The sequence below is a fragment of the Eumetopias jubatus genome, unplaced genomic scaffold (genome assembly GCF_037043125.1).
Source record: "Eumetopias jubatus isolate StellerSeaLion01/CBP00866 unplaced genomic scaffold, mEumJub1_p1.0 scaffold_7, whole genome shotgun sequence".
Lineage (NCBI taxonomy): Eukaryota > Metazoa > Chordata > Mammalia > Carnivora > Otariidae > Eumetopias > Eumetopias jubatus.
Window position 1 is genome coordinate 91,255,485 of NW_028274813.1, and position 15,373 is coordinate 91,270,857.

The window sequence follows — 15,373 nt, forward strand, 5'->3', positions numbered from 1 at the left end:
ATGCCAAAGAAATACAAACACTTATAAAAACATATTATGAGCAACCCTATGCCAGCAAATTAGATAACCTGGAAGAAATGGGTGCATTGCTAGAGATGTATCAACTACCAAAACTGAACCAGGAAGAAACAGAAAACCTGAACAGACCTATAACCACTAAGGAAATTGAAGCATTCATCAAAAATCTCCCAACAAACAAAAGCCCAGGGCCAGATGGGTTCCCAGGGGAATTCTACCACACATTTAAAGAAAAATTAACACCTATTCTCCTGAAACTGTTCCAAAAAACAGAAATGGAAGGAAAACTTCCAAACTCATTTTATGAGGCCACCATTACCTTGATCCCCAAACCAGACAAGGACCCCATCAAAAAGGAGAATTACAGACCAATATCCTTGATGAACATGGATGCAAACATTCTCACCAAAATACTAGCCAATAGGATCCAACAGTATATTAAAAGGATTATTCACCGTGACCAAGTGGGATTTATCCCTGGGCTGCAAGGTTGGTTCAACATCCGCAAATCAATCAACATGATACAATATATTAACAAAAGAAAGAACAAGAATCATATGATCCTCTCAGTAGATGCAGAAAAAGCATTTGACAAAGTACAGCATCCTTTCTTGATCAAAATTCTTCAGAGTACAGGGATAGAGGGTACAAACCTCAATATCATAAAAGCCATCTATGAAAAACCTACAGCGAATATCATTATCAATGGGGAAAAGCTGAGAGCTTTTCCCCTAAGGTCAGGAACGTGGCAGGGATGTCCACTATCACCACTGCTATTCAACATAGTATTGGAAGTCCTAGCCACAGCAATCAGACAACAAAAAGAAATCAAAGGCATCCAAATTGGCAAAGAAGAAGTCACACTCTCACTCTTTGCAGATGATATGATACTTTATGTGGAAAACCCAAAAGATTCCACCCCAAAACTGCTAGAATTCATACAGGAATTCAGTAAAGTGGCAGGATATAAAATCAATACACAGAAATCAGTGGCATTCCTATACACCAAGACAGAAGAGAGACAAATCAAGGAGTCGATCCCATTTACAATTGCACCCAAAACCATAAGATACCTAGGAATAAATCTAACCAAAGACGCAAAGGATCTGTACTCAGAAAACTATAAAATACTCATGAAAGAAATTGAAGAAGACACAAAGAAATGGAAAAACATTCCATGCTCATGGATTGGAAGAACAAACATTGTGAAGATGTCAATGCTACCTAGAGCAATCTACACATTCAATGCAATCCCCATCAAAATACCATCCACTTTTTTCAAAGAAATGGAACAAATAATCCTAAAATTTGTAGGGAACCAGAAAAGACCCCGAATAGCCAGAGGAATATTGAAAAAGAAAAGCAAAGCTGGCAGCATCACAATTCCGGACTTCCAGCTCTATTACAAAGCTGTCATCATCAAGACAGTATGGTACTGGCACAAAAACAGACACATAGATCAGTGGAACAGAATAGAGAGCGCAGAAATGGACCCTCAACTCTAAGGTCAACTCATCTTTGACAAAGCAGGAAAGAATGTCCAATGGAAAAAAGACAGTCTCTTCAACAAATGGTGTTGGGAAAATTGGACAGCCACATGCAGAAGAATGAAACTGGACCGTTTCCTTACACCACACACAAAATAGACTCCAGATGGTTGAAAGACTTGAACGTGAGACAGGAGTCCATCAAAATCCTAAAGGAGAACACAGGTAGCAACCTCTTCGACCTCAGCCACAGCAACTTCTTCCTAGAAACATCGCCAAAGGCAAGGGAAGCAAGGGCAAAAATGAACTATTTGGATTTCATCAAGATAAAAAGCTTTTGCACAGCAAAAGAAACAGTCCACAAAACCAAAAGACAACCGACAGAATGGGAGAAAATATTTGCAAATGGAGTATCAGATTAAGGGCTAGTATCCAAAATCTATAAAGAACTTATCAAACTCAACACCCAAAGAACAAATAATCCAATCAAGAAATGGGCAGAAGACATCAACAGACATTCGTCCAAAGAAGACATCCAAATGGCCAACATACACATGAAAAAGTCCTCAACATCACTCAGCATCAGGGAAATCCAAATCAAAACCTCAATGAGATACCACCTCACACCAGTCAGAATGGCTAAAATTAACAAGTCAGGAAACAACAGATGTTGGCGGGGATGCGGAGAAAAGGGAACCCTCCTACATTTTTGGTGGGAATGCAAGCTGGTGCAATCCCTCTGGAAAACAGTATGGAGGTTCCTCAAACATTTGAAAATAGAGCTACCATACGATCCAGCAATTGTACTACTGGGTATTTACCACAAAGATACAAATGTAGGGATCTGAAGGGGTACGTGCACCCCGATGTTTATAGCAGCAATGTCCACAAGAGCCAAACTGTGGAAAGAGCCAAGATGTCCATCGACAGATGAATAGATAAAGAAGATGTGGTATATATACACAATGGAATCTTATGCAGGCTTCAAAAGGAATGAGATCTTGCCATTTGCAACGACGTGGATGGAACTGGAGGGTGTTATGCTGAGTGAACTAAGTCAATCAGAGAAAGACATGTATCATATGACCTCACTGATATGAGGAATTCTTAATCTCAGGAAACAAACTGAGGGTTGCTGGAGTGGTGGGGGGTGGGAGGGATGGGGTGCCTGGGTGATAGACATTGGGGAGGGTATGTGCTATGGTGAGCACTGTGATTGTGCAAGACTGTTGAATCACAGATCTGTACCTTTGAAACAAATAATGCAATATGTGTTAAGAAAAAAAAAGAAGAAGAAGATAGCAGGAGTTGAAGAATGAAGGGGAGTAAATCAGAGGGGGAGACAAACGATGAGAGATGATGGACTCTGAAAAACAAACTGAGGGTTCTAGAGGGGAAGGGGGTGAGGGGATGGGTTAGCCTGGTGATGGGTATTAAAGAGGGCACATTCTCCGTGGAGCACTGGGTGTTATGCACAAACAATGAATCATATTACACTACATCAAAAACTAATGATGTAATATATGGTGATTGACATAACAATAAAAAAAATTTAAAGAAAAAAAATCCCAATGACATTTTTCAAAGTGCTGGAACAAACAATCCGAGTATGGATCAGAAAAGACCCCAAATTGCCAAGGAAATGTTTAAATAGAAAAACAAAGCTGGGGGCATCACGTTGCCTGATTTCAAGCTTTATTACAAAGCAGTGATCACCAAGACATCATGGTACTGGCACAAAAACAGACAGATAGACCAATGGAACAGAATAGAGAACCCAGATATGGACCCTCAACTCTATGGTCAAATAATCTTCAAAAAAGCAGGAAAAAATATGCAATGGAAAAAAGACGGTCTTTTCAATAAATGGTGCTGGGAAAATTGGACAGCTACATACAGAAGAATGAAACTCGACCATTCTCTAACATCATACACAAAGATAAACTCAAAATGTATGAACAACCTCAATTGAGGCAGGAATCCATCAAAACCCTAGAGGAGATCATCAGCAATAACCTCTTTGACATCGACCACCGCAACTTCTTTCAAGATACATCTCCAAAGGCTAGTGAAGCAAAAGCAAAAATGAACTTTTGGGACTTCATCAAGATAAAAAGCTTCTGCACAGCAAAGGAAACAGTCAACAAAACAAAGAGGCAACCCACAGAATGGGAGAAGATATTTGCAAATGACACTACAGACAAAGCGCTGATTTCCAAGATCTCTAAAGAACTTCTCAAACTCAACACCCAAAAAACAAATAATCAAGTCAAAAAGTGGGCAGAAAACATAAACAGACATTTCTCCAAAGAAGACATACAAATGGCCCACAGATACATGAAAAAATGTTCATCATCATTAGCCATCAGGGAAATTCAAATCAAAACCACATTGAGATACCACCTTACACCAATTAGAATGGCAAAAATTGACAAAGCAAGAAAGAACAAATGTTGGAGAGGTTGTGAAGAAAGAGGAACCCTCTTACACTGTTGGTAGGAATGCAAGTTGGTACAGCCACTTTGGAAAACAGTGTGGAGGTGCCTCAAAACATTAAAAAGAGAGCTACCCTATGATCCAGCAATTGCACTCCTGGGTATTTACCCCAAAGACACAGATGTAGTGAAAAGAAGGGCCATATGCACCCCAATGTTCATAGCAGCAATGTCCACAATAGCCAAAGTGTGGAAAGAGTCGAGATGCCCTTCCACAGATGAATGGATAAAGAAGATGTGGTCCATATATACAATGGAATATGACTCAGCCATCAGAAAGGATGAATACCCAACTTTTACATCAACATGGATGGGACTGGAGGAGATTATGCTCAGTGAAATAAGTCAAGCAGAGAAAGTCAATTATCATATGGTTTCACTTATTTGTGGAACATAAGGAATAGCATGGAGGACATCAGGAGAAGGAAGGGAAAAATGAAGAGGGAGGGATATCAGAGGTTAGATGAACCATGAGAGACGATGGACTCTGAAAAACAAACTGAAGATTCTAGAGGAGAGGAGTGTGGGGGGATGGGTTAGCCTGGTGATGGGTATTAAAGACGGCACGTACTGAATGGAGCACTGGGTGTTATATGAAAACAATGAATCATGGAACACTACATCAAAAACTAATGATGTATTTTATGGTGACTAACATAATAAAATTTAATTTAAAAAATTAAAAATAAATTTAAAAAAATTAAAATTTGGCAATTCCTGGGAGGATATGACACTCATTCTCTTTAAAAATTCTTAGCTGTACTCAGTCATTTATTCTTACTGAAAGAATCAATGTATTCATTTAAGCAAACTTCAGAATCAATGTATCAGCTTTCTCATAAAACTTATTTGAGACTTTTATTAAGTCTACATTAAACTTTTAATTATTGGAAAAGAACTGATATTTTAATATATAAATGCAACTTCAAGGAGAAGGATAAATCTTTCCAGTAATTCAATTTTGAAAAGTACCTCTATTGGTAAAGAGTTTTAGTTTAGTTTTGGTTTGGCTTTGTTTTTTACATAAGTCCATGCCATAGCTTGATAGATGTGTTCCTGGACATTGTATCTTTTTATTGATGAGATCATGGTTTAATTGTTGTTAGCCTAAAGGAGAGTTTTTTTTAACATTAAAAGCTTTTTCTAATAGTAAAAAATGTAATTATGGCACAAAATCAGACATTTAATTGAATTATCTTACAGAGAGCCTCACAGAACTATTCTTTTGGATTTCCTAGATCTATCATCAGATTGTCTATGCTCTTCCTTTCTAATAGGGTTATTACCGTTTCAGGTTCATGTCTTCTTCTGTTCATTGATATTTTGGCTACATGTCTTAGTACATTAACAAGGTCATCCAGAAGAGTAAACACAGTAATGACAATAGCAAGGACCCTTGGCTTATTTCTAATCTTAATGGGAATTAAGCTTTGGTTTTCTCATCTGTAAAGTGAGAACATTAACACTAGCCTGATTATGCTAACTCTGAACATTTGTCTCCTTGAAGACAAAAGATGATACCAAATCCTTTCTAGACATTACATTCTATGCTCCTAATATTTCCCTCTCCAAAAGTGGTATGGTGCCAGTTCATTTTTGAACTATTTAAATGGTAACACTTTTTTTTTCACCTAAACTAGAAATCACACTATGACTCTGTAGAATCCTACAATATAAAAATAAGTAAGTCATATTCTGTATTTGTTTATATATTTTCCTATTATAGTTTACCTGTGTCCCCCAACTTCCCCCCCTACTCACACACACTTCCTTGTAAATTCCTTGCTAGCTTTTCTATTTCAACTGTTTTCCTTATTCCATTCACTCAAAAAACATTAGCACTTATAGTGGACCAAGCACAGTGCTTTACCTGTCATAAGCAGTACGTCAGTGTTGAATGAATGAATCCTGATCTTCTATTCCTTAATTTCACCAGTAAGGACATTAAGACCTAGAAGTTAAGTGACTAACCTAAGGCCACACAAATAATTAACCACCAAGACAATTCGAGAATTCAGGCATTTGGTAAAGCCAATGCAGACCTGACCTTGAGAATGGCATTATGCAGGTAACTGTACAAACAATTTGAACTTTCATCTGTCTGGAGGAGAGAGAGCTCCCTGAAAACTCAAAGCAAAATGAATGGAATAGCATTTGATCCTTCTGTGTTATACTTCATACCAATAGAAGTATTGTAAGTTAATTTGAATCCTTAGATCTTAAATTTGTCTGTGGAGTGGAAGGGTATCCTTTTTGTTTGGGAAAGAGGATTTAGGAGAGTCATAGTGGAACATTCAGCTCTTTGTCTTACACTAGCAGAGAAAAGGAAACAAATGTTCAGAGTTAGCATAATCAAGTGCTTAGTGTTTTCTGCCTGAATGCTCAAAGAGCAGGGCTTACGATTCTGCCCATTCGGTGACTAAACAAGCAAAGTCGAAATGAATTCCTATTGCTTTTGAACAAAAAAACACCCAAAATCTAATTCCTTGGGAGTACATGGCTGCATTTCTTAAGATGATGTATTAAAAAACCATAGCTGGGTATGCTTTAATACTACAGTTGAACAAAATGACAGCATAGAAATATCTTACCAACAGCAACATCCTCTGCTCATGTGGAATTGTTAACCATTCAAAGTAAATTCAACACTTTTATCCTCAAGTGACATAAGGTCCCAGTTTATTCTTTGTACCTATTCGAAAGCCTAGAGGAAGCTTTTATAGAAGGCCTTCTCTCCAAAGAGAAAAACCTGAGGGTTCTCTTTTTGTAGGTCTCAGTCTTGAGGATTGAGCAATCTGAAATTCCTTGGAATGCTCTTCCCCTCATGTTGAGATCAGAATCATTGCTTTTGTTTCTTAAGAGGAAAGCTCATATTTACCTTCATCATTACTATGCCTTACAACAGGTACAAAACTCTAGACTCTTTTTTCCTTCTCTTGATGTCTTTACTGAGCAGTAAACCAGACATAGCCTAGGGAGAGAGGAAAAACACTGTACCAAGTGTCAGAAGACTTGGGTTTGGATCTTGGTTCTATCCCTAATCAGCCCCATGAGCCAGAACAAATCATCTCATTTCTGAAAGAAGTTGGGCAATAACTACTTTATAAGGTTGTTGGGAGACATAGGTGGTATTATTTGGTCCAGGAAGGAACTCAGAAATCAATTATTTTAATCCTGCCATTTCACTGAGCAGCACAGAGTTCATAGGCAAACTAAGGCACAGAGAAGCCAAATGCTTTCTTCAAGGTCATGCAGCTATTTGTGGTCATGCCAAAACCAGAACCTGGGTTTGGACTATTCCAATTAGGTTTTCTTTTCACTACGGCAAGGGACACATTAGAAAGAAAAGGAATGCTAACCTGGGAATCTAGCCTTGACCTCTACAACACCAATCTTTCAAATCATTAAATGAAGAATGCCAACACACTTCAAAGAAAGAACATACACAGAATATACTTCCCTTGTGAGGGCATATGAAACTGCACATGTGCAGATGGTAAGCCACTTTGAGCATTTATTGTTCATTTAGGACATAAAAGGAAAGCTATAAAAGCTGACCATAGCTCTCCTGGCCAAGAGCAGGATTTACTACAGATTTTATAACTGGATACAAGCATGAGAGGTCCTCAGAATCAAAGATGAGCCAGTAGATTACAGTTTAAATAGAGCCTGCTCTGACCACAGCTCCAGAAGGCCCAGAGCAATTTGTGGTGTTGTGGCCACATGCCACTACTTCAAGTCAATTTCCCACAACGTGACATTTCAGTTTCCCGACTGCTATCTCAAACAAGGGTGGATTCTGTGCATTGAACTTCCCTTGCTTCATCATAGCTAGGATTTTGGAAAGAGAGAAAAAGAAGTTTGTAAAGATTAGTGGGGATTTAGAGCCGGTAATTTTTTTGTATTGTTAAAGTACTGGTGATGAGGAATGTCAAACAACCAAGTCTCATCCTGGCTCCAGTGTCTTTGAGATAGTCTGGCGCAGTCTTGGTAGGATTAGGATCAAAAATATCCCAGGTATACACTCTAGGGCCAACTTCTAAGCCTTATCAAATACACACACACAGGGGCGCCTGGGTGGCTCAGTTGGTTAAGCGACTGCCTTCGGCTCAGGTCATGATCCTGGAGTCCCGGGATCGAGTCCCACATCGGGCTCCCTGCTCAGCAGGGAGTCTGCTCCTCCCTCTGACCCTCCCCCTTCTCATGTGCTCTCTCTCTTTCTCATTCTCGCTCTGTCAAATGAATAAATAAAATCTTTTAAAAAAAATACACACACACACACACACACACACACAGAAATATACATACAAATGTGCATATAAAGGCTTATGTGCATGTGTGTTATGTGCGTGTGGGTGTATGTATGGAGAGACAGAGAGAGAAAAAGAGAAATCCTTTTAGCTCTAATTTGTGAGACCAAATCTAGAAATAACAGATGGCGTTGCAGTGGGAATTACGACTCATACTTATTTAACAACGGACAAGTACCACCAACTATATTTCAACTTATTTATGTTATATTTATGAATAATAGGAAAAATTAACATTCCTTAAGCTCTTAGGATGCATCAGACATTCTTTTAAGAGCTTTACAGTCTGTTTACTCTTCAGACAATCCTATTATGTAAAATACTATTTTCTTTACTTTTAAAATCAGGAAACTGAGGCACTGGAAGTGAAATAACTTGCCCAAACTTATGGAGTTACTAAGTGGTGGAACAGAATCCAAATCTCGTGGAGAGGCTGCTGGGAAGATGGCGGAGCAGGACGTCCCTGTGCTGACCGCTTGCTGCGTAGTCGCCTAGAGAGCACCCACGTTGGCATAAATAACCCAAAAAGCAGCCCGAAAACTGGCAGAACAGACTCTCCGCAGCCCGGCATAGACAAGAGGCCACAGCAAAGTAGATCCACCCCCTCTGATCGCTCTTGGCAAGATCCCGTCAAAGTGGTGCCACAAGCCTGGCAGTGTGTGCGCAGCCCAGACAAGGTCAGCACCACTCCAGAGTGCGTCCTGCCCCAGGGAGAGGGGAAGATAACCACACACCCATCTGACTGTGACCCCAGCAGTGGGCTGAGGGCAGGCAGCTGGTCTGACTGCAGGCCCCACCCACCAACAAAAGCTTCTCCGAGGATGACACAGGGACAGTGCCTGCAGTTTGGTGCTACTGCATCTCTGGCAAACATCTGGTCTGACTCGACTCAAGCCCAAGGCAGCCCCAGAGCAGCCCACTAACACCACGGGCACCAGACTCTGCCCACAACAAGCAGGGAGCCATCACAGACAACAGGACTGAAGGCAAACACATCCTAGCCACAATGGTAGGACACCCCCTGGAGCAACACAAATAGGAGACACCCCCTGAAGCACCAGGTTCTGGGGAACAGACATTGCACTGCAGGACCTCTTCTTCATAGAGCCACTACTTTCAAGTGCAGGAGACGTAGCTGACTTTCCTAACACAGAAAAACAGACAACACAAGAGACAGAATGAGGTGACAGAGGAATGTGTCCCAAATCAAAGAACAGGACAAAATCAGAGCAGGAGACCTAAGCGAAACGGAGATAATATGTCTGATAGCGAATTTAAAGTAATGCTCATAAAGATTCTCGCTGGAATTGAGGAAGTACTGCAGGACTTCCTTGAGACCCTCCACCAAGAGCTAGGAGATGTAAAAAAGAACCAGCTAGAGCTATTGGATTTACTAAATGGAAATAAAAATAGACCATCTGGAATAAATAGCAAGCAAGAGGAAGTAGAAGAAAGGACCAGCCACCTGGAGGACAGAGTCATGGAAAGCAATCAAGCCGGGCAGATGAGAGGGGGGAAAAATACACAGAATGAAAATAGACCCAGGGAACTGAGCAACGCTGTCAGGCCTAACAGTCACATGATAGGGATCCCAGAAGGAGAAGAGCGAGGAAAGGGGGCAGAAGATTTGTCTGAAGAAATAATAGCTGAAAACTTCCTGAATTTGGGGAAGGAAAGAGAAATCCAGATCCAGGAGGCACAGAGAGCCCCCAACAAAACCAACCCAAAGAGGTCTGCACCAAGACACAAAGTAAATAAGATGGCCAAAAGTAGTGAGAAAGAATTTTAAAAAGCAGCAAGAGAAAGGAAAGCAGGTACATACAAATGAAACCCCATACGGCTATCAGTGGGTTTTTCAGCAGAAACTCTGCAGGCCAGAAGAAAGTGGCATGATAGATTCCAACTGCTAAAAGGAAAAAATCTACAGCCAAGAATACTCTATCCAGCAAGGCTTTCGTTTAGAATAGAGGGAGTGATCAAGTTTCCCAGAAAAACAAAAATTAAAAGCAAAACCAGCCACGTCCCCGTCACACATGATGCCATTGGCCTGTGGGTCCCAAATTCACGGTCCAGCCACCCTCCTGCCTGAGTCAGCGTGCATGGCCTGTCACCTGCTAAATGCCAAGTCAACACGCCTTCACCTCAGATTGCCAAGGGCTCAAATTGTCACTGTTCCCCTCAAATTTCAGCCCCTGTACCCAAGTTTGTGCACAAAAGTGGGAATAATTATAAGAGCAGAATGAAGCAACCCAAACATCTATTTCTGTGGAATACAGAATGGATAAAAGGAGTGTGCTAGGCTGAGAACATCTCCAAAAAGCACATGAACAATACATACAGCATGATTCTGGTTAGTTAAAAAAAAAACAAAAACCTGGGAGGAATAAAACAAGATGAAACTAGAGAGGGAGACAAACCATAAGAGACTTCTTAAGCATAGGAAAGAAACAGGCTTGCTGGAGGGGAGGTGGGGGGGATGGGGTGACTGGGTGGTGGGCATGGAGGAGGGCACGTGATGGAATGAGCACGGGTGTTGTATGCAACTGATGAATCACTGAACTCTAAAACTAATAATACACTATATTGTTAATTAATTGAACTTAAAATTAAAAAAAAGGAAACCCCCCCCAAAAAAAGAATCCAAATCTCGTGTCCATCAACAGATGAATGGATAAAAAAGATGTGACTGATACATATATATATACATATATACACACACACACACACAATGGAACATTATGCAGTCATCAAAAAAAATGAAATCTTGCCATTTGCAACAACGTGGATGGAACTAGAGGGTATTATGCTAAGTGAAATAAGTCAATCAGAGAAAGACAAGTATCATATGATCTCACTGATATGAGGAATTCTTAATCTCAGGAAACAAACTGAGGGTTGCTGGAGTGGTGGGGGTTGGAAGGGATGGGGTGGCTGGTGATAGACATTGGGGAGGTTATGTGCTATGGTGAGTGCTGTGAAGTGTTTAAGACTTGAATCACAGACCTGTACCTCTGAAACAAATATACATTATATGTTTAAAAAAAAAAAGACAGTAGGAAGGGAAAAATGAAGGGGGGCGGAATCAGAGGGGGAGACGAACAATAAGAGACTATGGACTCCAAGAAACAAACAGGGTTTTAAGAGGAGAGGGGGGTGGGGGGACGGATTAGCCTGGTGATGGGTATTAAAGAGGGCACGTATTGCATGGAGCACTGGGTGTTATACGCAAAAATGAATCATGGAACACAACATCAAAAACTAATGATGTAATGGTGACTAACATAATAAAATAAAATTTATTTAAAAAAAAAAAGAAAAGGGGGAAGTAAAAAAGAATCCAAATCTGGGTATCTGGAGCCAGACTAGTATCAAGGAGTCATCATCACAACAGATGTCCCCAAATATTCTTCCATTTCTTACCCAATATCAACCCAATTCTAACTGATTAGGTTGCATGAGATACTGTAGTCCATGTATTCCAAAGAATAACATCCCTAAGAAACCAAATCAAATCAAGGAGAAAATAAAATGCATTTATTATAATTTGAAAATGTAAAAGTTAAGCAGATTAAGCAGTTTAGTTGCCTCATCCGTAACAGATGTAGCAGATCATAAGCATTTAGAGCAAGACATCTCACTGTCATAATTTTAAAATAAAAATGATTAGAGAACATGATCATGCACGACAGTCTTTCGACAAAAGTGGCTTATCTAAAGTATAAACTCTCATCTTACCTCACATATAATGAAATGGGTACAACTGTATTGAGAATAATAATATATGACCAGAATGTTAAGAATCCTGAGAATATAGTGTTCTTCTCTCCTTCATTCCAAAAGAGGAAAGTTCTGAATTGGTCTCCAACTTGATTCTCCCAGATTGAATTTCCTATTGCAAGAATAATTCCCAAGCATACCAGAAACCCAAATATCTGAAATGAGAATAGAAGTCTGGTTAAGGTTAACTTGAACCGAAAACTCACCATATCAATGCAATCCAGTTACACCCCTAACTCCAAGAAACTGCCATTTGAAAAGCAAGACATGCAAAGCACTTCTTACTTATCATTAATCATACAAGTTTAATATTTTTATGTTGGAACTTGGCTAAATATTTTACATGCATTTTCTCACTTAATTCTCCCACTGATTGTCTGAGATAGGGATAATCATTATTCACATGTTACAAGTCAAAAACAGAACAAAATAAAACAGAAGCACAGAAAAATTATATAACTTATCCATGGTCACAAAGCCAATAACTTCACACCCTTGATTTGCGATGAGTGCATATACGTAAGTGGCTTAAGTAAAGAAAGTCATATGTCCTGACTTGCCCTGGTCAGTCCCCGTTTATATCTGTTGCCCAGATATAATATTGTGTTTCCTCCTTTCACCTTCAAAAGTGCCCCATTTGAATGATAAATTATATGGTCACCCAAGGCACAAAAGCAAAAGGAAGAAAATGTCAGTAATAAAGAACAATCTGGGATTAGTCAAGTCTCTTGGCTACAGATGTAGCAGCACAATCCTTACTTAAGGTCCACAAGAAAAAGAAGCATTAATTAAAATATGGCATGGCATATATGTTTTCCTTTTGAGATTAAAAAAAAATAGTGGGAAGCAACCTGAAAACTGTTAGCCAACTCTTACATTGTGATTAGTACCAGGATTAGCAAAGCAGACATTTTGGAGGCATAGCAACTAGAAAGAGAGCAAGGTCAGTTCCTTGTGAGCCCAAATGCCAGCCTTGGAAAGGAAAGACACGAAGTCAGCGAACAGGTAAGACCTGAGCTGAACAAGGGATTCTGGGGACTTTGCTCTGCCAAGTGTCATACTGTGTTAGGAGCCAAGACCAGCCGCTATATTGAGGAAGGAGTGGGGCTAGGGAACAGGAATGTATTTAACTTCTTATTTCCTCTTTCCTCCAAGAAGGAATATTCAGGCATTCTAGGACTGCTTTCTTCTTTATCCATTCATGAACAAAATATACATATAAGAAGACATTTATGTAGAAAAAATTATGGGAAAACCTGACTTAAAGTACCTTAGAAAACCATGTATTAGAGAAAAGTAGAATTGTGAATTCCTGAAATCCTACCAATTTGATACCTGTATCACAGTATATCCTCTCTTCTTTCAGTGATTAATACTACAAATTAATTGAAGTGAATTACTTTAAGAGCATTAAAATTGGTGCTACTTGGCATTAAATGCCCTAATTTAGGATTTACTCAGCTTCTAATTCTCCAGTGGATTATTCGATTTTCTAGTATGAAAAGCTGGGACAGTCTCTCCACAATCAGTAATTTTACTCTATGGTGGATACACATACAATCCCCATGCAAGCCCAGAAGCGGGCTTAGGGCCATTTAAATAGGGAATTCTAGGAGGGGACACAAGTTAAGCATGTCCCCTTGGCCCTGGATACTCTTCCCCAAGGGGATGGATGTAGTGGGAGGAAAGCCCAGTTCTGAGGATGATACCAAACATAAAACACAGAGCCCAGCCAGTATTTTATGCCCAATAAGAGTCTACTTCCTTATATTATGCAGCCATCAAAAGGAATGAAATCTTGCCATTCGCAACGATGTAGATAGAACTGGAGGGTATTATGCTGAGCGAAATAAGTCAATCAGAGAAAGACATGAATCATATGATCTCCCTGATATGAGGAATTCTTAATCTCAGGAAACAAACTGAGGGTTGCTGGAGTGGTGGGGGGTGGGAGGGATGGGGTGCCTGGGTGATAGACATTGGGGAGGTATGTGCTACGGTGAGTGTTGTGAAGTGTGTAAGACTGTTGAATCACAGACCTGTACCTCTGAAACAAATGATACATTATATGTTAAAAAATAAAAAAGAAGATAGTAGGAAGGGAAAAATGAAGGGGGGCAATTCAGAGGGGGAGATGAACCATGAGAGACGATGGACTCTGAGAAACAAACTGAGGGTTCTAGAGGGGCAGGTGGTGGGGGGATGGGTTAGCCTGGTGATGGGTATTAAAGAGGGCACGTACTGAATGGAGCACTGGGTGTTATATGCAAACGATGAATCAGGGAACACTACATCAAAAACTAATGATGTAATGTATGGTGATTAACATAATAAAATTTTTAAAAAAAGAGTCCACTTCCTTCTTTATTCAGAGTCCCACTATCACATATCAGTTTTGCAAATATATATTGAGCTCAGATTCTTTATAATTGCTTATGAGTCTGTGATGGGGGCGGGGCTTGGTTCAAGGTCACTGTCCTCGTATTTAAAATCAATGTCCTCCAACTTAATTCCAACATAAGGAAGCAAAGCAATATTACACAAAAAGATAACAATCAGATGCACAGCATGAGGAAGCACAAGATTAACTGACAAAAGGGTAGCATGCAAGGAATACTCAACTGTTTCTGGTAAATGGATGGTAGGAAAAAACATTTCAAAAAATGCAGAAGAGAACAAAAATTCAGAGGAAAGAATCCCATGCTAAGGATGTTCAGAAGCTTTTGCAAAGGGGGAGAACTGTGACCTGGGCCTTAGAAGATTCATAATAGAACCAGCTACACAATTTGTAGAGCCCAGTGCAAAATGAAAATACAGGACCCCTTGTTTAAAAATTACTGATAATTTCTACATGGCAACAGCAGATCAGTAAGCCAAGTATGAGGCCCTTCTGAGTGGGGAACCTGTATAATTGCACAGGTCACACACCTGTGAAGCCAGCTCCATCCATAAGCTATGTTGAGAGAACATGAGCAAAGGTAAGACAACAAAGGGACCAAACTACCTGAAAAATTATGTTTTCTTTTTTAAAAATTAATATTTGAAATATGGAGAACTTGCAAGCCCATGACAGCCTCCAGAAGCACTATCTTACCTCTCATCAGAAACTGTACCAATGGTTGAGAAATCATAATCTAGAAAGTAGAGGGCAATATAACTGGGCCCCAGATGCAAAACCCCCAAATACAAATTCCACAAGGAGAATAAAAATTTCTGAAAGAATTCCCAGCAAAATATAAGAAATATATTAAGATAACAATGATTAGCAACTTTGCCTAATTTTGTT

The 15,373-nt window shown here is 39.7% G+C and overlaps 1 protein-coding gene across 5 annotated transcripts in view; it reads right to left on the reverse strand.

The window, feature by feature from the left end:
• The window catches only part of ATP8B4 (ATPase phospholipid transporting 8B4 (putative)), a 301,636-nt gene that overhangs the window by 95,664 nt on the left and 190,599 nt on the right, over positions 1–15,373 (reverse strand). For all 5 annotated transcript variants that reach the window (XM_028100015.2, XM_028100016.2, XM_028100011.2 and 2 more), the window contains one exon: positions 12,046–12,242. In XM_028100015.2, the coding sequence (XP_027955816.1) occupies positions 12,046–12,242 (197 nt within the window). The remainder of the gene's footprint in view (positions 1–12,045; positions 12,243–15,373) is intronic.